The sequence below is a fragment of the Macaca mulatta genome, chromosome 16 (assembly GCF_049350105.2).
Source record: "Macaca mulatta isolate MMU2019108-1 chromosome 16, T2T-MMU8v2.0, whole genome shotgun sequence".
NCBI classification, from domain to species: domain Eukaryota; kingdom Metazoa; phylum Chordata; class Mammalia; order Primates; family Cercopithecidae; genus Macaca; species Macaca mulatta.
In genome coordinates this window covers 69,525,108-69,552,266 of record NC_133421.1, presented here as the reverse complement: position 1 = coordinate 69,552,266, position 27,159 = coordinate 69,525,108, and the positions used below count along the sequence as shown (strand labels likewise).

Here is a 27,159-nt window from a genome sequence, read left to right as displayed (position 1 = left end):
GCCTGTAATCCCAGCACTTCGGGAGGCCGAGGCAGGTGGATCGTGGGGTCAGGAGACAGAGACCATCCTGGCTAACATGATGAAACTCCGTCTCTACTAAAAATACAAAAAATTAGCCGGGCGTGGAGGCAGGTGCCTGTGGTCCCAGCTACTCCGGAGGCTGAGGCAGGAGAATGATGTGGACCTGGGAGGCGCAGTTTGCAGTGTGCCGAGATCGCGCCACTGCACTCCAGACTGGGAGACAGAGCGAGACTCTGTCTGAAAAAAAAAATAAAGAAAAAAAGAAAAAAGAAAAACTGTCCTCCTAGAGAAGCTGGTAGAGAGGGCAGAGAGGAAACCTGCTCCAAAGTTAAGGGAGGGAAGGCCGGGCGCGGTGGCTCATGCCTGTAATCCCAACACTTTGAGAGGCCGAGGTGGGCAAATCACGAGGTTAGGAGATGGAGATCATCCTGGCCAACACAGTGAAACCCCGTCTCTACTAAAAATACAAAAATTAGCTGGGCACGGTGGCCTGTGCCTGTAATCTCAGCTACTCAGTAGGCTGAGGCAGAAGAATTGCTTGAACCAGGGAGTAGGATGTTGCAGTGAGCCGAGATCGCGCCACTGCACTCCAGCCTGGCAACATAGTGAGACTCTGTCTCAAAAAAAAAAAAAAAAAAAACAGTTAAGGGAGGGAGACAGTGAGAACTCCCAAGAACCACCTTGTAATGGAGCTACTCATGATTACACAATGTCCTGAAAGTCGTAAAATGTATGGCTGCTTCCATCTGAGCGCACCTCCCACACAGCTGGCACTTGGCTAAGCCTTTAATTTACTTTATCTCTTTGAAGATAGGAGATGAAGGTGGTCAAGGGCTCAAACTACAATCAGAGAACCGGCTACGGCTCCAGTATGGCAGGAATTGTGTGGCCTTGGGCAAGTTTCTCAACCTCTCTGAGCTCAAGTTTCTTCATCTCTTGTGTCTTACCCTAAACCCCACAGTATTAATCACACTGTCCCCTGGCTCCACCTCCACTGCCTGGACTCACAGGGAGGAGGCAGGAAGTCAAAGGGGTGGTAGGCCAGGCAGCATTGTTCCAGGTAGAAGCCCCCTGGCCAGGGATGGATCCTGGAGGATGCAGGATCCTAGACTGGCCTGAGCCCACCTCCCAACTCCTGAAACAAATGAAGAAAAAGAGCCGCTGAGTGAGAAGCAGAACTGGGATGGATCACAGGGCTCAGGACTCCTGGTCCAGTGCTCTCTCTACAGCAGCACCCTCAGGGAGTCTGTGCGTTTCAGGTACAGACAACAGGAGACCAGAGAGTTTTCCCTTCGTGGCTTTACCACCAGCATATCCAGAATGAGAAAACCTATAGAAACAGAAAGCAGATTGGTGGCTGCCAGGCGAGGGAAGGAGGGAATGGGGAGTAAATGCTTAATGGGTACGGGGTTTCCTTTCGTAGTGATAATGTTTGAAACTAGAAGTGGCAGTTGGACACATCATGAATATGTACTAAATGCCACTGAGTTGTTCACATTTTTTTTTTTTTTTTTTTTTTGAGACGGAGTCTCGCTCTGTCGACCAGGCTGGAGTGCAGTGGCCGGATCTCAGCTCACTGCAAGCTCCCCCTCCCAGGTTTACGCCATTCTCCTGCCTCAGCCTCCCGAGTAGCTGGGACTACAGGCACCCGCCACCTTGCCAGCTAGTTTTTTGTATTTTTTTAGAGATGGGATTTCACTGTGTTAGCCAGGATGGTCTCGATCTCCTGACCTCGTGACCCGCCCGTCTCGGCCTCCCAAAGTGCTGGGATTACAGGCTTGAGCCACCGCGCCCGGCCTGTTTTGGTTTTGTTTGTTTGTTTGTTTGTTTTGAGACGGAGTCTCGTTCTGTTGTTAGGCTGGAGTGCGGTGATGCAATCTTGGCTCACTGCAACCTCCGCCACCTGGGTTCAAGCAATTCTCCTGCCTCAGCCTCCTGAGTAGCTGGGACTACAAGCACGTGCCACTGTGCCCTGCTAATTTTTTGTAGTTTTAGTAGAGACAGGGTTTCACCACATTAGCCAGGATGATCTCCATCCCCCCACCTCGCGATCTACCAGCCTTGGCCTCCTGAAGTGCTGGGATTACAGGCATGAGCCACTGAGACCAGTTTTTTTGTTTGTTTGTTTGTTTTTTTGAGGCAAGGTCTCACTGTCACCCAGGATGGAGTGCAGTGATGCAATCACGGCTCACTGTATCCTTGACCTCCTGAGTTTAAGCAATCCTTCCACCTCAGCTTCCTGAGTAGCTGGGACTACAGATGTGTACCAACACACCTGACTGTTTTGTTTGTTTGCCTGTTTTTTGGTTGCCCAGGCTGGTCTCAAACTCTTGGGCTCAAGCAGTCTTCCCACCTGGGCCTCTCAAAGTGCTGGGATTACAGGTGTGAGCCACCATGCCCTGGCCTTGTTCACTTTTTTTATTTTCTTTTTTTTTTGAAAAGGAGTCTCGCTTGTTGCCCAGGTTGGAGTGCAGTGATGCAATCACAGCTCACTGCAACCTCTGCCTCCTGGATTCAAGAGAGTCTCCTGTCTCAGCCTCCTAAGTAGCTGGGATTACAGGCGCATGCCACCACGCCCAACTAATTTTTTTTTCTTTTTTTCTTTCTTTTTTTTTTTTTTGAGACAGAGTCTCACTCTGTCACCCAGGTTGGAATGCAGTGGTGCCATGTCAGCTCACTGCAACCTCCGCCTCCCGGGTTCAAGCGATTCTCCTGCCTCAGCCTCCTGAGTAGCTGGGATTACAGGTGCCCTTCACCACGCCCAGCTAATTTTTGTATTTTTAGTAGAGACGGGATTTCACCATGTTGGTCAGGCTGGTCTCAAACTCCTGACCTCGTGATCTACCGCCTCGGCCTCCCAAAGTGCTGGGATTACAGCCGTGAGCCAGCGTGCCCGACCTAATTTTTATATTTTCTAGTAGAGATGGGGTTTCACCCTGTTGGCCAGGCTGGTGTCAAACTCCTGACCTCAGGTGATCCGCCCACCTCAGCCTCCCAAAGTGCTGGGATTACAGGCATGAGCCACTCACGCCTGGCCTTTGTTCAATTTTAAAGGGGCGAGTTCGTGGCATGTAAATTTCACTTCAAGAATGAAAAATAGGCTGGGTGCAGTGGCTCAGGCCTGTAATCCTGGCACTTTGGGAGGCTGAGATGGGCTGATCACCTGAGGTCAGGAGTTTTTAAGACCAGCCTGGCCAACAAGGTGAAACTCCGTCTCTACTAAAAATATAAAAATTAGCTGGGCATGGTAGCAGGCACCTGTAATCTCAGCTACTTGGGAGGCTGAGGCAGGAGAGTTGCTTGAACCTGGGAAGCGGAGGTTGCAGTGAGCTGAGATTGCGCCATTGCACTCCAGCCTGGGCAACAAGAGTGAACCTGCATCTCAAAAACCAAAACAACAAACAAAAAAAGAATGAAAAATAGGCTGGGCGCGGTGGCTCACGCTTATAATCCAAGCACTTTGGGAGGAAGATCACCTGAGGTCAGAAGTGTTCGAGACCAGCCTGGCCAACAGGGTGAAAACCCATCTCTACTAAAAATACAAAAATAAGCTGGGCATTGTGGCAGGCGCCTGTAATCCCAGCTACTCCGGAGGCTGAGGCAGGAGAATTGCTCGAACCCAGGCGGGGCAGAGGTTGCAGTGAGCTGAGAACGCACCACTGTACTCCAGCCTGAGCAATAGTGAGACTCTGTCTCCAAAAAAAAAAAAAAAGAAAGAAAGAAAAAAGAAAAATAATGGTACCAGTAGCTAAGAGTGGACAAGTGCTAAAGGGGTAGGGGAGGTAACAGGAAGGGCTGAGGGCTGGGAGAGGGGAAGACTTGGCAGAAACAGGTAAGGTTGAGGTGGTGGAAAGGTTCGAGGGAGGGTCCCAGGCTGCAGGTGAAGGTAGTCTGGAGGAAGCTGACTTTGATTCCTTGGCCAGCAGGGGAGAAGCAGAAGGAGTGGGATTCAGGGAAGGCCCTTGCAGCCTCTGGGCTGTTTGCTTCCTCTCTGACTGGAAGGTCCTGGTGGGGGGGTAGGGCCTGCATCCTTTGAGCTGTTTCACTTTCAAAGTGGCATCACAGGTGGATGGTTCTTTTAAAAACCCTGGCACCAATGGAATGAAATGGAACACGTAGGCAGCAGGAAGATTCGCCGCCGCCCACACCAGGAAAGTGAGGCTGGCACTGGGCTACGTGTGTGCCACCTCCAGGCGGCCAGGAGACTCCCCAGGGCAGAGAGGGCCTGGCCAGCACCCATGACAGCTTCAGCAATTGCAGAGGGCAGCACCCCCTGGGGCCTGGGGTGGGGGAAGGGATTGGGTGAGCACCATGGGCTCCTTTGTCAGACCCAGGAAGGAGAAGTGGGGGCAGCTACCGGAAGTAGGGGGATGAGAAGCTCCCTCCGGAATGTATGCCCCCCCTCCCCTCCCCTCCCCTCCCCTCCCCACCCCTCCCCACATGCACAGCCCCTGCACATGCTCAGTGTGCCCATGAATTGGGTTGGTTGGGGGAGGGCACTAACTGGCACCCCCACTTAAAGGGCCAGTGCCACACTTGCCTGTTCCCAACAGGGGCAATGGCACCTGGCTACCTTTCCCCCCAATACCGTTACTTCCCTTTGGACCCCCTTCCCCACTCCCTGACAGCTTCCTCCTGCTCCACCTCACCAACCTCTGCCCACCCCTCTCCCTCATTCCCTGACCCTATCGCAAGCAGGGTCTGTCCACTGGACACAGGAATTTCCACCTGGGGTCGGGGAGTTCCTGCCGGGGAAGAAAAAGGGATCCTAAGCCAGGCTGGGCTGGGGTGGTGGGAGGGTGGTGGGAGGCTTCAATAGTCACTCCCGTGAAACATCTGTTCTCTGCGCTTCCTTCCCCGACCCAGTTGACCAAGAGGGTCCCAGAAAGCACAGGGCGTGAGGGCAGCTCTGGAAAGGCCCAGGGAGGCTGTGTCCAAGCCCAACTTCCCCAGTTAGGGCGTGTGATGTGGGGGTAGGGGTGTCTTGTAAACTGGAGCTTCTACCATTGCAGTGGGCGGAGTGGAGGCCTAGGCTTCAAGACCAAGCAGCAGGTGTGGGAACAACTGGAAGCGGCGAAGGGGGCGGGGCACCAAGGGACCCAGGCCTGGCTCCCACCCACAGCTGAGCCGGTTCTCTCCAGTGCTAAGCCCCAGCTCTGGCCCCAGGACGATCTCCTCCCTGCACACCCCTTACCCAGGAATCAGGGAGCCAGACGGGGGGAGGGGCGGACAGGGACCCTCTTCACGGACCCCTCCCATTTGGGTTCAGACCCTCCCACACTCCCGGCTCGCATCCTCTCCTTTGTTCTCTTCTTGCCCCACCCGCCCTCCAGCGGGGTGAGGCGGGGGTGCGGGAATTAACCTACCGAGGTGATGCCCTATTTGCGCCCTTCAGCCTTTTATGTGAAGGGGGATGTTGGGGGAGCGGCTGGCAGCTTTCCTTCCTCCAGGCTCCGCAGCTTCTGGGCCAAGAAGGGCCAGACTCTTCACCTGCCCCTCCCTGGCACGACCAGCCCACAATGCGCCCCCAGCACCCGCACCCACACCCCTCCCCCGACACTCCAGCAGCCCTCTGGAATCTTCTCTCACCTCCTAGACACACATACACACACACACAGAGGCACCTCCGGGTAAACAACCTTTGTCCACCTTTGTCCCAGGCCTCCTCTCTCCCTCAGGCTCCATGCTGAGGAATGCAGCTGGGAGGCTGCCAGCAAATGCCAAGGGGCCTCTGGGTCCCAGGTTAGCACCCCACAGCACTCCACAGGGGCAGGCAGGCCTCCAGAGGCTCTCCTGGAATCCGAAAAGCCACTTCCTCGCTAAGCCTCCGGTTTCCCATCTGCAAAGTGGGGATGATCATTCCTGCTGCCCTTCCTGACTGAGCCGTCTGAGGACCCAGGGTTCTAGGGGCAGGTCTCCCAGGATGGGATTTTGCTTTCTCTTGAAACCCATGCGTTCCTAGAATCTGTTCTGTGTTTCATTGTAGGAGGCTCTGGCCAGGCCTGGGTGTGGCAGGATAGAAATGAAAGTTGTCCTGGCAACACACAAGATTTCATCAACATTTCCATCCCCAGAAGCTCCTGGGCTGAGCCTCATCTTGCCCAATGTGGCCTGTCAAGATGAGGGCCTGGAAGAGAAGCCAGGCTGGGCAGCCAGGCCTCTGCCCCTCCCCTTGCCTGGTGGCACAGCCAGCACTGGCTCACTGGTGAGTTGACTAATTTCCTCCACCACCACTAGTTATCCATGTTCATTGCTGCCTGACACCCAACACTGGCCTGCAAGGGCACCAGGAAGGGATGGAAGAGACAGGGTGCCTGGGGAAGGGTGGGTCTGAGTATGAGTGGTGAGTGAGCTTGTCTCAGAGCGTGACGCTGGCTGGTGGTATCTGCCTTACCCAGGCTGACCCAGCTGTCTCTGATGCACAGACAGGCAAGGGCCTCACACACTTCAGAGGGAATTCACACCCACATGATGAGGCTGAGAGGAGCAGGACGCACAGACGCACGGCAGGCACCAGGAGAGCCAGGCTGCTCTGCTCTGCGGGGGATCCATGTGCTGTCCCCCTCTGTCTCTTGACTTTATTTTCCACCAGGAGAGCACCTCCCTTAGTACCCTTGGGAGGTAAAGGGACAAACACAAACATATGATGACTAACCTCAGGACCAACCCCCTGCTGAGAGGGGCCGGGGTTGGGGGCTGTCAAGAACAAGGAGGTACAAGGCACCCAGAACCCGTCTAGTCCAGCCTTTAAACTGTGGGGAGAATACAGGGAGCTCAGCAGCAAACTCTGAAGGAACCCCTGGGTCTTCTCCAAAAACCCCCGTTCTCTCCTCTAGGGAAAGCTCACAACTCCTCACAGCGATCTGGTATTTTGAGCTTCAGTTTCTGGCAGAAACTGGGGGCTCCTGACGGAGTTCCCTCCCACCTAGAAAACCTTTCGTGCAGTCTGATTGCTCCAACACCCACAGAGCAGGATTCAGGTATCCTGGAGAACTTGGGAGGTCCCCATCCAGAGGTCCGCTGTCCTGCCAGGCTTGGGGCAGTGGGGACTGGGACCCCACTCAGACTTCTCTGGGGCAAATGTTTTGGTTCTCACAACAGCCCTAGTGAAATCAATCCTAGACACTCCCATTTGGTCCCACTAAGACCATTTAATTTATCTGTAAAGAGTAAGATGACACGAAAGAGCCAACTGTGGAAACGGTGAGGTGGGAGTCTGAACCAATTTAGCCGTTCTCAGGGGGCAAAGGGTGTTGACGGTGGTTTTCATCTGCCACCTGCCTCCTTGAGACCCAGCTGGCCTGAGTGTGCACAAAATGGGACCTTCTCCTTGGGTCCACCAGGCTGGGAGGCACCCCTAGGTACCCGGCTCCTCATCACAGCAGCAGCCCTCTCGGTTCCACATCTGGTTCTCCTGCCGAAGCCGCTGGTTCTCAGTCCGGAGCCTCTCGACCTCGGCAGCCAGCTCCTCCACCTGGCGGCAGGACTGCTGGCCAGTACACGCCTGCAGCTGCTGCAGCCTCCTAGTCTCCTCCTCTGCCTGCGACAGCCGCTTCTCCAGCTCCAGGTAGTCTCGCACCAGCTCCTGCTTGCTGCGGCCCTGCAGGCTCTCAGTGTGGAAGCGCTCGTAAGTCTCAGAGAAGTCCCTCCGCTGGAACTCACCGTGCGCTCGGCCCCGCCCATCACTGTCCCCAGCCTCACTCTCCCCACTGGAACCTGGGTGGGAGATCCCATGGGGCACATCCAAGTTGGGCTCCTCCGGGTCTCGGTCATTCATCAGGAACTGGGTGGTGTTGTAGGGGGCCACGGGCTGGCCTTTGGCGAACATCTCCTCGCGGACCCGGGAGGCCCTCTGGCTCTGCCTCTCATCCCGCTGTTGTTTCTCAGCCCAGCTCAGCTCCAGGTAGGGTCGCCAGTGCCGTTTGCGCTTGGACGGCCGCCGACGGTGTTTCTTCCGGGCCAGAACAGCCTCCGCTGAGCAGCCCCCTGGGTTCTGGGTCCGGGGACTCCTACTGTACCAGCCCAGGCCACCGACAGCCCCAGCAAGATCTTCATCCTCTGAGTGGCTCTCCATCCGGGGTGTCAGGGGCAGGGAACCACCAGAGTCATGAGGCCCAGGGGGTGTTTGGGGGCTCCCCGGGGCACCAGAGGTCTAAAGAGGGGGAGGAGGAAGAAGGATGGATCAGACAGCCTGTCCTTGGAGGTGGAACCCTTCCCTCTCTACCCAGTTTGAAGCCAACCTTCCCACACTCAGCTAACTTGGTCACTCTTAGCCCCTCACCCTTTTGCAACCATTTGTTTACAAAGTGACCTGTCTACTGTCTGTCCCCCAGCCTTCCCCAAGTAAACTCATGGTGACAGCAGGAATTTTGCCTGTGTGTTTCACTCTGTAATTTCAATGCCTAGAATAATACCTGGCACTGAGTAGGAGTTCCATAAATACTGTCCAAATGAGTAAAGTAGGAGAAGAAGAAAACTGGGATAGAAGACAGATCTTGATCCATTTGCTTGATCAGAAGCCCAAATGCCACTGGCTCTTCCCTCTTCCCAGAAAGCCTGACTTTCAAACACAGCTGGCTTCATGGGCAGGTGACCTGTTAAGTTCCACAGAGGCCTCACACCTGGCTTCATGCTGTCCTTGTCTTAAACATATTATTTTTAAAAACCCTTATTTTATTTCATTTTTTGAGATGGAGTCTCCCTGTCACCCAGGCTGGAGTGCAGTGGCGCAATTTCAGCTCACTGCAACCTCTTCCTCCGGAATTCTCCAGCCTCAGCCTCCCATGTAGCTGGGATCACAGGCATGTGCTACCACGCCCGGCTAATTTTTTGTATTTTTAGTAGAGACAGGGTTTCACCATGTTGGCCAGCCTAGTCTCGAACTCCTGACCTCAGGTGATCCACCCGCCTTGGCCTCCCAAAGTGCTGAGATTACAGGAGTGAGCCACTGCGCACGGCCTAAAATAAGTTTTTTTTTTTTTTTTTTTTTTTTGAGATGGAGTCTCTCGCTCTGTCGCCCAGGCTGGAGTGCAGGGGCCAGATCTCAGCTCACTGCAAGCTCTGCCTCCCGGGTTTACGCCATTCTCCTGCCTCAGCCTCCTGAGTAGCTGGGACTACAGGCACCCGCCACCTCGCCCGGCTAGTTTTTTTTTGTATTTTTTAGTAGGGACGGGGTTTCATTGTGTTAGCCAGGATGGTCTCGATCTCCTGACCTCGTGATCCGCCCGTCTCGGCCTCCCAAAGTGCTGGGATTACAGGCTTGAGCCACCGCGCCCGGCCGAAATAAGTTTTTTTTAGGCTCAGCGTGGTGGCTCAGGCCTGTAATCCCCAGTACTTTGGGAGGCCGAGGTGGGCAGATCACCTGAGGTCAGGAGTTTGACTCCAGCCTGACCAACATGGTGAAACCCTATGTCTACTAAAAATACAAAAATAAGCCAGGTGTGGTGGTGCATGCCTGTAATCCCCACTACGCAGGAGGCTGAGGCTGGAGAATATGGGAGGCAGAAGTTGCAGTGAGCCAAGATTGTACCACTGCACTCCAGCCTGAGTGACAGAGCGAGACTCCATCTCAAAAACAAACAGGCCAGGTAAGGTGGCTTATGCCTGTAATCCCAGCACTTTGGGAGGCTGAGACAGGCAGATCACGAGGTCAGGAGATCGAGACTATCCTGGTTAACAAGGTGAAACCCTGTCTCTACTAAAAATACAAAAAAATTAGCCAGGCGTGGTGGCGGGCGCCTGTAATCCCAGCTACTCAGGAGGCTGAAGCAGGAGAATGGTGTGGACCCAGGAGGCGGAGCTTGCCATGAGCTGAGATTGAGCCACTGCACTCCAGCCTGAGCGAGAGCGACACTCCATCTCAAAAACAAAAAAACAAAAAAGACCTTTTATTTTTAGAGACAGGGTCTTACTCTATTGCCTAGGCAGGAATGCTGTGGTGCAATAACAACTCCCTGCATCCTCAAACTCCTGGGCTCAAGCAATCCTCCTGCCTTAGCCTCCCAAGTAACTGGATCTACAGGCATGCACCACCACACCCGGCCACTATCTTTAACTTTTTAATAATTTTTGAATAAGGTGCCCTTTTGCACTAGGCCCCACAAATTATGTAGCTGATCTTGCTTCCAGCTACTTGCATGGCTGACTTTTTCTTCATCTTTTTTTTTGTGTGTGTGTGTGGGACAGTCTCACTCTGTTGCCCAGGCTGGAATGCAGTGGTACCATCTCGGCTCACTGCAACCTCCGCCTCCCGGGTTCAAGCGATTCTCCTGCCTCAGCCTCCTGAGTAGCTGGGACTACAGGTGTGCACCACCATGCCAGGCTAATTTTTGTATTTTTAGTACAGATGGGGTTTCACCATGTTGGCCAGGCTGGTCTGGAACTCCTGACCTCAAGTAACCTGCCCACCTCGGCCTCCCAAAGTGCTGGGATTACAGGCGTGAGCCACCACACCTGGGCTTTTTTTTTTTTTTTTTTTTTTTTTTTTTTGAGACAAGAGTCTCCCTCTGTTGCCCAGGCTAGAGTGCAGTGGCCCGATCTCAGCTCACTGCAACCTCCACCTTCCAGGTTCAAGCGATTCTCCTGCCTCAGCCTCTGGAGTAGCTGGGATTACAGGCACCCACCACCATGCCCAGTTAACTTTTTGTATTTTTAGTAGAGACAGTGTTTCACCATGTTGGCCAGGCTGGTCTCAAACTCCTGATGTCAAGTGATCCACCTGCCTCAGCCTCCCAAAGTACCAGGATTACAGGCATGAGCCACTGCCCCCAGCCACCTTTTTTTTAACCTTTTAGAGCTTAGTTCCAATGTCACTTCCTCAGGGAGCCCCTCCTTGACCACCCTACCTAAAGTAGACTCCCCATCTACCCTCCCTAGTGATTCTATCATGTCACGCAATTAGCACACAGCATTTAGCATATGGCCATTTAACATCTGTCTTCCTCATGTAAGAACACATCTTGTCTGTCTGTCCAAGTCACCACTATATTCCTATGCACAGCACAAGGGCAGTGCTCAGTAAATATCTGTTAAGTGGCCTAAAACCTATAAGATAGGGAGATCCAAAAGATATTGGGAAATAAGACTTATGGACGAGCATGGTGGCTCATGCTGGTAATCCTAGCACTTTGGGAGGCCGAGGCAGGTGGATTGCCGAAGCCCAGGAGTTCAAGACCAGCCTGGGCAACATGGCAAAACCCCATCTCTACCAAAAATTACAAAAAATTAGCCAGGCATGGTGGTGAGCACCTATAATCCCAGCTACTTGGGAGGCTGAAGTGGGAGGTTGAGGCTGCAGTGAGCTGTGATCACGCCACTGCACTCCAGCCTGAGTGACAGAATTGGAGTCTCAAAAAATAAACAAATAAATAAATAAAATAAAAATAATAATTTTAAAAAACAGACAAATAAGACTCCCCTCTCTATCCTTCTGGCATAAAGAAGATGTAGCAGGTTGGTCATGGTGGCTCATGCCTGTAATCTCAGCACTTTGGGAGGCCGAGGCTGGTAGATCACCTGAGGTCAGGAGTTTGAGACCAGCCTGGCCAACATGGTGAAACCCCATCTCTACTAAAAATACAAAAAAATTGGCCGGGCATGGTGGTGGGCACCTGTAATCACAGCTACTCGGGATGCTGAGGCAGGAGAATCGCTTGAACCTGGGAGGTGGAGGATGCAGTGAGGCGAGATCGTGCCACTGCACTCCAGCCTGGGCAACAGAGTAAGACTCTGTCTCAAAAAATAAAATTAAATTTAAAAATTAAATTAAATTAAAAAATAAAATAAAATGATGGAACATATTTATTCCAGGCAGAAGTTGGTAGTTGGCATCACTCTCCAATATGAATGGCAGGAAAGAGGTCCTCTCCAAGGAGAGGGAGGGTCGGCCTCCAGTCTGCAGTGAGAGAGTTCCAGAACTTATCTAAGAGGTAGAAAGATTCTGTCAAGACAGTATAGGCTCGGGGCATCTGTTTATCTCTGTTGTGGGAAGGGTAGGAGTACTGGGTGTGGGAGATGGGAAATGAATTGCTCTAAGTCTGTGGTTTGGACAATTTCTAATAATAACCACTACCACTGGTATGTTGTTGAGTAATATGCAATGTAGTTCACAGACATGTGAGCATGGGTCCATGCACACAGGGTGTGTACTGAGGAATGTGGTGTATGCGCAGCCCTTAAGAGCCAGGCATATGTCATGTGTGTTTTGCAGACCCTGAAGAGAATTTCAGGGAAAAGGAGGTATGTCAGGCTGTGTATGTGTATGGGGTATGTATGTATGTGGAGTTTGTTGTGTTACTTCACCTGCAGGGAGATCACTAAATATAAGCAATAGCCCTTGTCTCCACCAGTGGCTTGGGCCAAATAAGATAGAGCTGTCGCCCCACCTGGGACAGGCAAGGCCACTGGGATGCCAAGGCAGGGTGGCTTGTTGGTGTGCACAGTCACATGTTCCCAGCCCTCAGTAAAAGTGCCCTGTTGATCCTCCACCCTCACCCAAGCAAACCCAGCCCCCTAGCCCTACCTGCTGCCTCCCTCCTGAAGACTTGGCCCTCTACCACCATGACCACTACTGTAGATAAGCTGTGTGACCTGGCTGAACACTGTAGCCCTGACACGTCATGAATTCCAAATTCAGTCAATCCAGAAAACACGGAATAGGCTAGGCAGCGTGGGTCAGAAGCTCTCTGACCCCTCTCCTAAGCTCCCTGCTCATCTATAGGGAGGCATGGACTAAGGAAGAATGGGTAAGGGCAGGTAGTGAGAGAACACGGGCTGAACAAGCATGGGTTCCTGTTGCCAAGTTGGAAAGTGGCATCCTCTGAGGGTCTGATATGATCTTTCTCTCTCCTCTTTTGCGGGTTATATCCTAACCCCCTACCTCCATTCCAAATTATTTTATTGAGACAGTGTGACTTCATCACCCAGGCTGGAGTGCAGTGGCGTGATCTCAGCTCACTGCAACCTCTGCCTCCTGGGGTCAAGTGATTCTCATGCCTCAGCCTCCCAAGCAGCTGGGATTACAGGCATGCCCCACCACACTGGGCTAATTTCAGGGTTTTTTTTTTTGTTTTTTTTTTTGAGATGGAGTTTCACTGTGTTGCCCAGGCTGGAATGCAGGGGCGTGATCTCGGCTCACTGCAACCTCTGCCTCCCAGTTTCAAGCAATTCTCCTGCCTCAGCCTCCTGAGTAGCTGGGATTACAGGCACCTACCACCATGCCCAGCTAATTTTTTTGTATTTTTAGTAGAGACGGGGTTTCCTCATGTTAGCCAGGCTTGTCTCGAACTCTTTTTTTTTTTTTTTTGAAGACGGAGTTTCCCTCTTGTTGCCCAGGCTGGACTGCAGTGGTGCAAATTCTGCTCACAGCAACCTCCGCCTCCCAGGTTCAAGCGATTCTCCTGCCTCAGTCTCCCAAGTAGCTGGGATTAAAGGCATGCGCCACCACACCCGGCTAATTTTGTATTTTTAGTAGAGATGGGGTTTCTCCATGTTGGTCAGGCTGGTCTCCAACTCCTGACCTCAAGTGATCCGCCCACCTCGGCCTCCCAAAGTGCTGGGATTACAGGCGTGAGCCACTGCGCCCAGCTTCGAGCTCTTTTCTTTTTTTTTTTTTTGAAAGAGTTTTGCTCTTGTTGCCCAGGCTGGAGTGCAATGGCACGATCTCAGCTCATTGCAACCTCTACTTCATGGGTTCAAGTGATTCTTCTGCTTCAGCCTCCTGAGTAGCTGGGATTACAGCCGCCCATCACTACACCCATCTAATTTTTGTATTTTTAGTAGAGACAGGGTTTCACCATGTTGGCCAGGCTGGTCTTGAACTCTCGACCTCAGATGATCCACCTGCCTCAGCCTCCAAAAGTGCTAGGATTACAGGCGTGAGCCACTGCCTGGCCTGTTTTTTTGTTTTTTGTTTTTTGTTTTTTTCTTTTTTGAGATGGAGTGTCACTCTGTCGCCCAGGCTAAAGTGCAGTGTGTGATCTCAGCTCACTGCAACCTCTGCATCCCGGGTTCAAGTGATTCTCATGCCTCAGCCTCCTGAGTAGCTGGTATTACAGGCATGTGCCACCATGCCCAGTTAATTTTTGTATTTTTACTAGAGATGAGGTTTCACCATGTTGGCCAGGCTGGTCTTGAAATCCTGGTCTCAAGTGAATTGCCTGCCTGGGTCCATTCAAATTATGAACCAAAAACTCTTCTTCCTGCTTCCGACTTGGTTCATGGCCTGGACAAAACACATTCAACCCAGTCCCTCCATGCCCTCTTTGAACTTGAGGTCAAGGCAATGTTCAGTTGTCAGAAGGCCCTAAGTTTAAACCCTGGGTCTGTTGCTTGTAGACAGCATGATTCCGGAACAGGTATTTCAGGTCTCAGAACCTTGGCTTCTGGGAATTGGAAATAATTCCTGCCTGAAAGGGTTACTAGGATTCCTTTTTTTTTTTTTTTTTTTTTGAGACAGTCTCGCTCTGACGCCCAGGCTGGAGTGCAATTGCGAGATCTTGGCTCACTGCAACCTCTGCCCCCTGGGTTCAAGTGATTCTCCTGCCTCAACTTCCCAAGTGGCTGTGATTACAGGCATGCACCACCACCACACCAGGCTAATTTTGCATTTTTAGTAGAGACAGGGTTTCGCCATGTTGGTTAGGCTGGTCTCGAACTCCTGACCTCAGGTGATCCACCCACCTAGGCCTCCCAAAGTGCTGGGATTACAGGTGTGAGCCACCACACCCGGCCAGTTACTAAGATTTCATAAGCTAGCATAGACTGGGATTCCGGCCTATTGCCTAGTGCATAGTAGGGACTCATCAAAATATTGGTTTTCCAAATCTACCAACATATCTGAGACAAGAAGTTTGGATCTCAGCTGTGGGACCCATGCTCGGGGTACTCGGGTGGGCAGGAGGGCAGGGGCTTACCTTGGCCTCCTCCAGGGCTATTGGTGACTCTGCATTACAGGCGGTCTGGTTCGGAGTGGCCATCATCTTCCGTTCCAAATCTTTCAGCAGACACCTGGAACTAGTGACACCTGCTTTGAACAACATCAGAAATCCAAGTTCTGAAGGAACGTTCTCAGGAAGACTCTGGCTGCCCAGAATTGTTTGCCCAGGCAGCGGCAGCCATTTTGTACCCCAGCTCTTCATACCCTTATTCTCAAATGCAGGCCCCGAAGGCTGCCTCCACCACTGGTTTTCACACCTCCAGCCAGCAAGGGGCCAAATGGGATTCAGGGGCCGTTTTCTCTGTCCTGCTCCTCGGGTCTCTCACCAGGTCTCATGTCCTGTACTGTCCTCCTGGAAGTCATCGAGGCCCAGGCTGGCAGCCAGGAAGCCAGGTGTAAGCTTTGTTTCCCCAACCACCAAAGGGGAAAAGGAGGACTGCCTGGGGAGGCTGGGAGTGCAGCGGGGCTGCTGCTGCCACGGGAGAACATGGAGCAAGCTCAGGAGTCCTTTCCCACTGTCTCCAGGGGCCTCAATCTTCATGCAGCCCTGCACCCCCAACCTTCTCCCCAAGCTGGGCTCCAAAGGCCAGAAGCACAGCTGGGACCTGGGCCAAGCCTAGTGCTGAGGCCTTTTCCTCTAAGGTCATGGCCTGCCTCCCTCCTTCCTCTCAGAAAGGGAAACAGGGGAAAGGGGAAAGAGGTCTTTGCGCTACATGCAGCTGAGCGGGAAACCCAACTGGGACAAGGATGGATTTCTTGGAAGAGGGGAGATAGTCATGGAAAGAGGTTTTGCAAAAGTGGAACTGACCTATTCGCTGTCAAGGGCTATGCACACCACTACATCTGTGTGTCTTTCTGTGCGACTGCCTGTCGGTGCAATTCCCAACGCCTCAGCCCTACCTCTTGCTGCAGTTGCAGCAGCTGTGGTCAAGCCGCTCAGGCCACTAAGATGGGGGGAGGAGATAGCCTGGACGCGCGGTGCCTGCTGGGGATTGTAGTTCTTCTAGCCTGAAAAGCGATCCGAGCGCCTGTCACGTCAACAGCCACACCCGAGACTCCGACACCCATCTACCCTTGAGCGGGGACAGACTGCGCGTGCATCGCTGCCTTCTTTGATTGGTCAAGCCTTCTGCCAATATTCTCACTTTTGGCAACGATTAGCTGTGAGGAGGCATAACTGGACCCGCCTTCTCCGAACTCAATTAAAGAGTTCATTGATGGCGTTAATCTTTACGGGGCAGAAAAGAGATCCGGCTAAGATGGGCGGGGCAGTATGCGCGGAGGGATCCTTGGCCTTTGAGGAAGGCGACGAGAAGATCGGCGGCCATCGCCGCCATTTTGGGCTGGGAGGAGGCAGCGGAGGGACTCGCTGCGCAGTGAGAGCACCCCGTGGGGGGTGGTCCGGGCGCGGGGAGAGGCCGGGCCGAGTGGGCTGCCTGAAGTGGCGGCGCCGGGAGAAGGCGGGAAGTGGGACCGGGGGCCAGGGAGGGTGAAGGTTGGAGTCTCCCCGGCCGAGCCCGGTCCTCAAAATGTCCCGGCAACCCCGCAGCCTCGCATCTCACAGAGTGCGGGGTTCTTCGGTAATTACCGCGTGTTTCCCGAGACCCTAGCACGGGAGAGGCTGGTGAAACGGCTCTCCTCTGCCGTCCTTCCACAGGGGCGCAGATCCTGAGGCCGAGCTCTGCCAACTTCCTTCCCCACCCCCATTCGGCCTGGGTATGGCGGCGAGGTCCCGCACGGAGGGACTCCCACTTCGACTGGAGAAGTGGGGGCGACGCCAGATTCCAGAGGCTGGCGCCGCGGGGGAGGGCGGAGGTCGCAGGTCTGGCCGCAAGTCGGCGTGGCAGTCAACTGGAGGCTCCGAGAGCGGAGATCCCAGTGCACCCACCTTACCTCGCTTACACCAAAGCGCCATCTCGCCGCCCGGGTTGCGAAAAACCACGGCCGTCTTAAACTACTGTAGCAACCACTAATTCCCCCTGGGACCAGCTAGATAGGGGCACGTGGAAACCTTCACGAGCCCGGTGCCTGAAGGTCTCTGAGGCTCTTGCCCTCAAGATCTCTCCCATTCAGCCCCGATTCTCCGGACACCCTGACCTAGCATGTCGCCAGCCTGTTGGTGAAAAGCCTGAAGTGTGCTGCCCCACTTCTCTTGAAGGTTTACACCAAAGGGATGAGGTTTTGTGCTTTACAGGCTTGGGGCACAAAGTCGGAGTCACTGCGGCTCCGAAATAGAAATGGAGTTGCCCATTTCGTATGCTTCATCAACATCTGCTTGCATTTTGAAATCCGAGTCTTAACTTTTACAAAACTTGTAGAGAAATGGCTGCCCTCCTAGAGGGAAAAACGAACTACAGTAATTCCAATTCCAATGTAATAATCTTCATAAGGCTACAGAATCTTTCCAGTTTAAAGATGTTTTTCCCCCTACAGACTAAACAAAATCAGTATTTTGTGTTCTACTGATGCATTGTTACTAGGTAACTTCTATTTTGAAATTCCAAGTAATTGAAAGATCACTTTTGTAGATCCTAAATGCTACCAAAATAGAAATTGCAGTTTTTATCTACTTAATATATATAGGGTTTAAGAGATGAGGAGACCTGCTTTGAAAGAATAAACTCTTAACCTTACAGTATAGCTGTAGCAGCTTCTTAAAGATTGAAGTTTGATGTGAAGTTCTTTTACTGAATTGCAGGTTAAACCATCTTATTTTCTACTGCTTGAAATCTAAATCCAGAGAGATTTGTGGCTCAAGGATATCTTCAAATAAAAGTTTTGTTGCTAAAATGTCAGTTAAAATTACGGCTAGGTAGGTTCTGAAGTAGGAGAGGCTTTGACGTAGCAGGGTGACTGGCAGTGAATTTTGTGGGTACCTTGTGATGAGTGTCATTACTAGTTACAAATGGTCAAAACATGCCTAAGCCTTCAGCCTTACTAAAAGTTTTCCAAAACTTGGCCCGGCGCGTTGGCTCACACCTGTAATCCCAGCTCTTTGGGAGGCGGAGGTGGGTGGATCACCTGAGGTCAGGAGTTTGAGACCAACCTGGCCAACATGGTGAAGCCCCTTCTCTACTAAAAATACAAAAGTAGCCAGGTGTGGTGGTGCGTGCCTGTAATCCCAGCTACTCGGAGGCTGAGGCAGGAGAATCGCTTGAACCCAGAAGGCACTGTTTGCCATGAGCCTCTCACCATTGCACTCTAGCCTGGGCGACAGAGCAAGACTCTATCTCAAAAGAAAAAAAAAGTTTTCCAGAACTGAAGTTCTGCTCCTTCTATTAATAATTTTTCTTCAGTTGGAGTGACAACTCCATAGCGTTAACTTTTTTCCCTCTGCTCCCCAGATATCTTACAACTGGATTACAAAATAGGATCATCATTGACTAGGGTCCTCAATCCAAAACTGGAACCACTTACTCCTAACTGAAGCTTCAGTACACTTGATCCCTACCGTGGGTTGATTTTTTACCTACATGTGGCATGTTGCCTCTACACTGATCAAGAGATGTGAGCTTTAAAAAGCTAACTAACTTGGTGGGACTTAAATAGTCATAGGAGCAGAAAAGGGGTTTAAAGATGATCTTTGTGGGTCTTCTGTCAAGAATTTAATGGTGGAGGATCCTAGATATTTGTGATTCATCCTCCATTATAAAGTAATCTAGTGAAACTTTTGAATGCTACTGAGTGGCAAATACGGTACCAGCAGCAGAAATTTGTTAACTCATTTGTAAATGAAAGTTACTATCCTTAAGGTTGACCCACAAGCTTTTCCATTCTTTGCTAAGAAAAATTGGGCATAGGCCAGGTACAGTGACTCACGCCTGTAATTCCAGCACTTTGGGAGGCCAAGGCAGGAGGATCACAAAGTCAGGATTTGAGACCAGCCTTGCCAATATGTTGAAACCCTGTCTCAAAAAAAAAAAAAAATAGGCCGGGCGTGCTGGCTCAGGCTTGTAATCCCAGCACTTTGGGAGGCCAAGGCGGGCAGATCAGGAGGTCAAGAAATTGAGACCGTCCTGGCAGACATGGTGAAACCCGGTCCCTACTAAAAATACAAAAATTAGCTGGGTGTGGTGGTGTGCGCCTGTAGTCCCAACTGCTTGGGAGGCTGAGGCAGGAGAATCCCTTGAAACGGGGGAGGGGGCGCGTGGAGCGGGAGTTGCAGTGAGCTGAGATCACATCACTGCACTCCAGCCTGGGCGACAGAGCGTGATTCCATCTCAAGAAAATAAAAGAAAAAAAATTAGCCAGGCGCAGTGGTGGGCGCCTGTACTCCCAGCTATGAACCCGGGAGGCGGAGGGTCCAGTAAGCTGAGATCGCGCCACTGCACTCCAGCCTGGGCCACAGAGCGAGACTCTGTCTCAAAAAAAAAAAAAAAAAATTGGGAATAAAACCAGCATATTAATGGCCTCCTGGTTATCTAAAGAAAACACAGGACTGAAGGACTGAAAATTAGGAACTCCAAGCTCCATTTCTGTGTGTGCTGCCATTGACTTGGTTGGCTTGGCCAGAGGCCAAATACTGATGATGAGGCCAAGCTGGTCATTTTGTTGCTTAGTCTGTTGTTCATCTACTGTTCAACCAGACTTTCAACTTCCTCCTCAGCTGTCCCCTCTGAGATGAGTTGTGTTATGCTTTTATGACAAATTCTACAAACTCATGTTCTTTATGACAAATTCTACAAACTCTATATTCATAAGTTTCCTCATTTGAAAATGGTATCAGTACTGTCTCCCTCATAAATACCTAGAGGAGTAACTAGTCTTAGTCGCTATGTAAACACCTATTCCCTGTAACTTTGTTATATGAGAACTGCACAACCAATGCTTCAAAGATCATTGGGGCAGTTGGAAAGCCTGCCTTACCAAAGTGTGGCCTTAGTTGTCCATAGCACCACAAAAGAGCCATCCAAGTAGGCTGAATGAGGATCAGTCTCTCAGGGTGCCCAATGGTTGTTTCCATGAAGTCATGGATGCTCATTTTGCCTGATGGCCAAATCCTAGGGACCAGAGACTATGTGTGAGTAGGATTTATTGACAGAGGTAGGAGTTAAATTTGTTTTTCCTACTGCCTGTATAATTGCAGAAAAGGACTGATTCTTTACAGTGATTCCCCCTCTTTGGGATGAAGATGCTTGCTTCTCTTTGGTTTCCACAGTTAATCAATTTTTTTTCTTTTTTCTTTTTTTTTGAGATGGAATCTTGCTCTGTCACCCAGGCTGGAGTGCAGTGGCACGATCTTGGCCCACTGCAACCTCCGCCTCCTGAGTTCAAGCGATTCTCCTGCCTCAGCCTCTTGCGTAGCTGGGATTACAGGCACTTGCCACCATGCCTGGCTAATTTTTGTATTTGTATTTTATTTTATTATTTTTTATTATTTTTTTGAGACAGAGTCTCACTCTGTTGCCCAGGCTGGAGTGCAGTGGCATAATCTCAGCTCACTGCAACCTCCGCCTCACGGGTTCACGCCATTCTCCTGCCTCCCGAGTAGCTGGAACTACAGGCACCTGCCACCATACCCGGCTAATTTTTTGTATTTTTAGTAGAGACAGGGTTTCACCATGTTAGCCAGGATGGTCTCGATCTCCTGACCTCGTGATCTGCCCGCCTCGGCCTCCCAAAGTGCTGGGATTACAGGCGTCAGCCACCGCGCCCAGCCTATTTTATTTTTTTTGAGATGGAGTTTCGCCTGGTTGCCAAGGCTGGAGCGCAATGGCATGATCTCAGCTCACCACAACCTCCGCCTCCCAAGTTTGACGATTCTCCTGCCTTAGCCTCCTGAGGAGCTGGGATTATAGGCATGCGCCACCATGCCCAACTAGTTTTGTATTTTTAGCAGAGATGGGGTTTCACCATGTTGGTCAGGCTGGTCTTGAACTCCCGACCTCAGATGATCCTCCTGCCTCGGCCTCCCAAAGTGCTGGGATTGCAGTCAGTGAGCTACCGTGCCCGGACTATATTTGTATTTTTAGTAGAGATGGGGTTTAACCATGTTGGCCAGGCTGTTCTCGAACTCCTGACCTCAGGTGATCTGCCCACCTCGGCCTCCCAGTGTGCTGGGATTGCAGGTGTGAGCTACAGTGCCTGGCCAGTTAATTTTTTATGCTCCTTTGTTTAGGCCCCAACATCCTGTTCTTGATTTTTTTTGGCAAAAATTTGGCCAAAGATTGAAACTTTGCCTCCTGGAGCATATATTTTGCTCCAGTTGCAAAGTATGATTACTATCCTTTGGTCAGCAGTTTAGGGCTAAATTTGACATTCTTTTTTTTTTTTTCTTTTTGGCACGATCCTGGCTCGCCACAACCTCTGCCTCCCAGGTTCAAGCAATTCTCCCTGCCTCAGCCTCCCAAGTAGCTGGGATTACAGCAGCTCACCACCACACCCGGCTAATTTTTGGAGGTTTTTTTTTTTTTTTTGAGACAAAGTCTCACTCTGTCACCAGGCTGGAGTGCAGTGGCGCAGTCTCGGCTCAATGCAACCTCCACCTCCTGGGTTCAAGCGATTCTCCTGCCTCAGCCTCCCGAGTAGCTAGGATTATAGGCGGGCGCCACCATGCCTAGCTAATTTTTTATGTATTTGTAGTAGAGACGGAGTTTTACCGTATTGGCCAGGATGGTCTCGGTATCTTGACCTTGTGATCCGCCCACCTTGGCCTCCCAAAGTGCTGGGATTACAGGCGTGAGCCACTGTGCCCGGCCAATTTTTGCAATTTTAGTAGAGACGGGGTTTCACCATGTTGGCCAGGCTGGTCTCCAACTCCTGACCTCAGGTGATCTGCCCATCTTGGCCTCCCAAAGTGCGGGGATTATAGAGCCATGAACCACTGTGCCTGACAACATTCTCTTTTTTTTTTTTTTTTTTTTTTTGAGACAGAGTCTCGCTCTGTAGCCCAGGCTGGAGTGCGGTGGCCGGATCTCAGCTCACTGCAAGCTCCGCCTCCCGGGTTCACGCCATTCTCCGGCCTCAGCCTCCCGAGTAGCTGGGACTACAGGCGCCCGCCACCTCGCCCGGCTGGCTTTTTGTATTTCTTAGTAGAGACGGGGTTTCACCGTGTTAGCCAGGATGGTCTCGATCTCCTGACCTCGTGATCCACCCATCTCGGCCTCCCAAAGTGCTGGGATTACAGGCTTGAGCCACTGCGCCCGGCCAACATTCTCTTTTTTTAAAAAAATAACTTTTATTTCTAGCCTCAATCATTTACACTTTGTGTGAGAAAGAATAAAGTGGAATTGTTATTGCAGTGATGTTGTGCAAATGTGAAAAATAGTACTTTCCCCCAAAAAACAAACCTTGAAACCCCACAAACTCCAGTGTACTTGAGTACTTAATTTTCAAATACTAGTTAACTATAACCAACTTTTCCACCACACTGTTGTGAATATTTGTTGCTAGCTGTTACGGGTATAAGTGATCAAGGGAACAACTGATGCGTTACCTAATGCTTGACTAAATATAGCCAGCCCTTGAGTAGGTAGACTATTTGGTTGTGGCTTTCGTTGTTTAAGTCTGTGGAGTCCCTCTTTGGTTTCTCTAACTTTTGCAGTCATTAGGGCAGAGTATATTTATTTACATTTCTCCGAGCAAAGTCGTGCTCTTTTGCCTAGGCTGGAATACGGTGGTGCAATCTCGGCTCACTGCAACCTCCACCTCCCAGGTTCAAGCAATTGTCCTGTCTCAGCCTCCTGAGTAGCTGGGATTAGAGGTGCCCGCCACCATGCCTGCCTGGCTAATTTTTGTATTTTTAGTAGAGACAGGATTTTGCCATGTTGGCCAGGCTGGTTTTGAACTTTTGACCTCAAGTGATCCATCCCAAGTGAGCCTCCCAAAGTGCTGGGGTTACAGGTGTGAGCCACCATGCCTGGCCTAAATTTACTTTTTAATAGAGAGGAGGCTGGTGTTTGTTGCCTGTGTTGGTAACTATGTTGCCTAGGCTGGTCTCGAGTGCCTGAGCTCAAGTGACCCTCCTGCCTCGGCTTCCCAAAGTGTTAGGATTACAGGCATGAAGCCACTGTGCCTGGCCTGTCTAATCTTTATTATGCCTCCCCTCTTTAGAGATACCTAGTATATTTTTCAGAACTAAACCAATCTGGAACTCCCTGGCTCTCTCTCCTAAAACTCTGAAGTCTAAAGGACCCTGTCTCCTAAGGGCTCTAAGAAAAGCTGTCCAGCTAGCTGTGTCAGTTTGGGAAGCAGTTTTTCCTGATTGAATACCTAGGCCCCAGGAGGAAAAAGGGAACAAACTGAAATTGCTAATTTGTAAGCCTGGTCTTTTGAGCAGCTCAGTTAAAATGCTTGACAGAGGACTTAAGTGAAAGGCTAACGTGGGCTTGGGGATCATTTGTCATCAAAGCCCCCTGTTTAATATAGGTAAATCAGCTGGGTGTGTTCGTACCCGCCTTTAGTCCCAGCTACTCAGGAACCTGAGGTGGGAGAATCACTCAAGCCCAGGAATTTGAGGCTGCAGTGAGATATGATAGTGCCACTGCACTCTAGCTTGGGCAACTTGGGCAACTAAGGGAGACCACAGCTTTGGTTTTTTTTCCAATTTTTTTTTTTGAGACGGGGTTTCACCATGTTACCCAGGCAGGCCTCAAACTACTGAGCTCAAGCATTCTCCCCACCTTGGCCTTCCAAAATGCTAGGGTTACAGGTGTAAGTCACCGGGCCCAGGTGAAACCCCAATTCTCAAAAAAAAAAAAAAAAAAAAAAGCTTTTTTTTTTTTTTGAGACAGAATCTTACTCTGCTGCCTAGACTGGAGTGCAATGTGGCATAATGTCAGCTCATAGCAACCTTTGCCTCCCAAATTCAAGTGATTCTCCTGCCTCAGACTCCCGAGTAGCTGGGATTACAGGCACCCACCACCATGCCCAGCTATTTTTTTTTTTTTTTTTTTTTGAGACAGAGTCTCGCTGTATCACCCAGGCTGGAGTGCAGTGGCAGAATCTCGGCTCACTGCAAGCTCCGCCTCCCGGGTTCACGCCATTCTCCTGCCTCAGCCTCCCGAGTAGCTGGGACTATAGGCACCCGCCACCTCGCCCGGCTAGTTTTTTTGTATTTCTTTAGTAGAGACTGGGTTTCACCGCGTTAGCCAGGATGGTCTCGATCTCCTGACCTCTTGATCCGCCCATCTCGGCCTCCCAAAGTGCTGGGATTACAGGCTTGAGCCACCACGCCCGGCCTTTTTTTTTTTTTTTTTTTTTTTTTTTTTTTTTGAGACGGAGTCTCGCTCTGTCGCCCAGGCTGGAGTGCAGTGGCACGATCTCAGCTCGCTGCAAGCTCTGCCTTCCGGGTTCATGCCATTCTCCTGCCTCAGCCTCCCAAGTAGCTGGGACTACAGGCACCCACCACGCCCAGCTAATTTTTTGTATTTTTAGTAGAGACAGGGTTTCACTGTTAGCCAGGATGGTCTTGATCTCCTGACCTCGTGATCCGCCCACCTTGGCCTCCCAAAGTGCTGGGATTACAGATGTGAGCCACCGCCCCCGGCCAATTTTTGTATTTTTAGTAGAGACAGGATTTCACCGTGTTGGCCAGGCTGGTCTGGAACTGCTGACCTCAGGTGATCCACCTGCCTGGGCCTCCCAAAGTGCTAGGTTTACAGATGTGAGCCACTACACCCGGCTTCTTTTTTTTTTTTTTTTTTTTGCGGAGTTTCACTCTTGTTGCCCAGGCTGGGGCTCACTGCAAACTCCGCATCCCGGATTCAGTGATTCTCCTGCCTCAGCCTCCCAAGTAGCTGGGATTACAGGCATGCACCACCACACCCGGCTAATTTTGTATTTTGTATTTTTAGTAGAGATGGGGTTTCTCCATATTGGTCAGGCTGGTCTCAAACTCCCGACCTCAGGTGATCTACCCCCCTCAGCCTCCCAAAGTGCTGGGATTATAGGCATGAACCACCATGCCCAGCCTAACTTTTTTTTTTTTAATTAAAATATAGGTAACTAATTCTCCTCTCTGCCAGGAGAGCAATATGCTAGTTAAATATTTCAATAGAAAGTGTAGAACTAGGAGACCGGGTGCAGTGGCTCACACCTGTAATCCCAGCACTTTGGGAGCCCGAGGCAGGCGGATCACGAGGTCAGGAGATCGAGACCATTCTGGCTAACACGGTGAAACCTGGTCTCTACTAAAATTACAAAAAAATTAGCCTGGCATGGTGGCGGGTGCCTGTAGTCCCAGCTACTGGGGAGGCTGAGGCAGGAGAATGGCGTGAACCCGGGAGGCGGAGCTGGCAGTGAGCCGAGATCGCGCCACTGCACTCCAACCTGGGCGACAGAGCAAGACTTCAGCCCCCCATCCCCCCCCCAAAAAAAGTGTAGGAATAGGCTGGGCTTGGTGGCTCACAATTGTAATTCTGGGAGGCTGAGGCTGAGGAGGGCGATTGCTTGAGCCCAGGAGTTTGAGACCAGCCAGTGCAACAGGGTGAAACCCTGTCTCTCAAAAAAAAAAAAACAAAACAAAACCAGGAAAAAAAATAGCTAAGCATGGTGGCAAGTACCAGCTACTCGGGAGGCTGAGGTGGGAAGATCGCTTTATCCTGGGAAATGGAGGTTGCAGTAAGTCCAGATCACGACACTGCACTCCAGCCTAGGCGACACAGAGAGACCCATCTCAAAAAAAAAAAAAAAAAAAAAAAGGCCGGGTGCAGTGGCTTATGCCTGTAATCGCAACACTTTGGGAGGCTGACACAGGCAGATCACTTGAGGTCAGGAGTTTGAGACCAGCCTGGCAACCATGGCGAGACCCCGTCTCTACTAAAAATACAAAAATTAGCCAGGCGCGGTGGTGTGCGCCTGTAATCCCAGGTACTCGGGAGGCTGAGGCATGAGAATCGCTTGAACCCAGGAAGCGGAGGTTGCAGTGAGCCGAGATCACGCTACTGCACTCCAGCCTGGCGACAATGAGACTCCATCTCAAAAAAAGAAGTGTAGAAAGTATTAATACAAAATTGAAATTTTGAATAAACCTCATCATTGTAAGAATATAAATGCAAAATAAAAAAGGTAAAATGCTAGTGCCTTTGAAAGCAAAATTCAGACATGCATAGCTTAAGGTAAACTGATGTAATGTATAAGAGTTACTTATAGCCAGGCACGGTGGCTCAAGCCTGTAATCCCAGCACTTTGGGAGGCCGAGACAGGCGGATCACGAGGTCAGGAGATCGAGATCATCCTGGCTAACACGGTGAAACCCCTTCTCTACTGAAAAATACAAAAAACTAGCCGGGCAAGGTGGTGGGCGCCTGTAATCCCAGCTACTCGGGAGGCTGAGGCAGGAGAATGGCGTGAACCCGGGAGGCGGAGCTTGCAGTGAGCTGAGATCCCACCACTGCACTCCAGCCTGGGTGACAGAGCGAGACTCTGTCTCAAAAAAAAAAAAAAAAGTTACTTATAATTAGATATTTGTGTGTGTGTGTGTGTGTGTGTGTGTATATATGTATTTTTTTTTTTTTTTTTTGAGACAGAGTTTCGCTCTTACCTAGGCTGGAGTGCAGTGGCACAGTCTCTTCTCACTGAAACCTCCGCCTCCCGGGTTCAAACAATTCTCCTGCCTCAGCCTCCCAAGTAGCTGGGATTACAGGCATGCACCACCACACCCGGCTAATTTTTGTATTTTTAGTAGAGATGGGGTTTCTGTATGTTGGTCAGGCTGGTCTCTTAACTCCCGACCTCAAGTGATCTGCCCATCTCAGCCTTCCAAAGTGCTGGGATTACAGGCATGAGCCCCTGGGCCCAGCCTAGATACTTGTATATTTGAAGACTGGACTGAATTTGTCTTCTAAAACATACTTTTTCTGATGATAAATGCATTTATAGTCTTTCCAAGATTCATTTTGTAAATATTTTTCTAATAGTAGGGGAAACAAGATATTCATAGATGAATCCTTCTTTAAGAAGAGGGTCTTAGCCAGGCGCAGTGGCTCATGCCTGTAATCCCAGCATTTTGGGAGGCTGAGGCAGGCAGATCACTTGAGGTCAGGGTTCGAGACCAGCCTGACCAACATGGGGAAACCACGTCTCTACTAAAAATACAAAATTAGCCAGGCGTGGTGGCACATGCCTGTAATCCCAGCTACTAGGGAGGCTGAGGCAGGAGAATCGCTTGAACCTGGGAGGCGGAGGTTGCAGTGATCATGCCATTGCACTCCAGCCTGGGCAACAAGAGCGAAACTCCATCTCAAAAAAAAAAAAAGAGGGTC

At 50.9% G+C, this 27,159-nt stretch overlaps 1 protein-coding gene and 2 long non-coding RNA genes across 20 annotated transcripts; 1 reads left to right on the top strand and 2 right to left on the bottom strand.

Annotated features, from left to right (window-relative positions):
- The first annotated feature begins 2,602 nt into the window (after positions 1–2,602).
- On the top strand, positions 2,603–4,297 carry LOC144335780 (uncharacterized). The gene is made up of 2 exons (XR_013406938.1): positions 2,603–2,993; positions 3,224–4,297. It is a non-coding gene; the product is annotated as an uncharacterized LOC144335780 (long non-coding RNA).
- Positions 4,298–7,147: 2,850 nt separating this feature from the next.
- On the bottom strand, positions 7,148–17,620 carry HEXIM2 (HEXIM P-TEFb complex subunit 2). 18 transcript variants are annotated; one of them, XM_077969482.1, is made up of 4 exons: positions 16,545–17,620; positions 15,161–15,308; positions 14,934–15,043; positions 7,148–8,173 (listed from the first exon to the last, which is right to left on the bottom strand). In XM_077969482.1, the coding sequence occupies exons 3-4, from the start codon at positions 14,997–14,999 to the stop codon at positions 7,379–7,381; spliced, it is 861 nt and encodes a 286-aa protein (XP_077825608.1). In that variant the 5' UTR covers positions 15,000–15,043; positions 15,161–15,308; positions 16,545–17,620; the 3' UTR covers positions 7,148–7,378.
- A 5,268-nt stretch (positions 17,621–22,888) lies between these two features.
- On the bottom strand, positions 22,889–26,321 carry LOC144335777 (uncharacterized). Its single transcript, XR_013406935.1, has 3 exons — positions 26,083–26,321; positions 25,008–25,461; positions 22,889–23,577 (listed from the first exon to the last, which is right to left on the bottom strand). It is a non-coding gene; the product is annotated as an uncharacterized LOC144335777 (long non-coding RNA).
- Between the last annotated feature and the right edge of the window lie 838 nt (positions 26,322–27,159).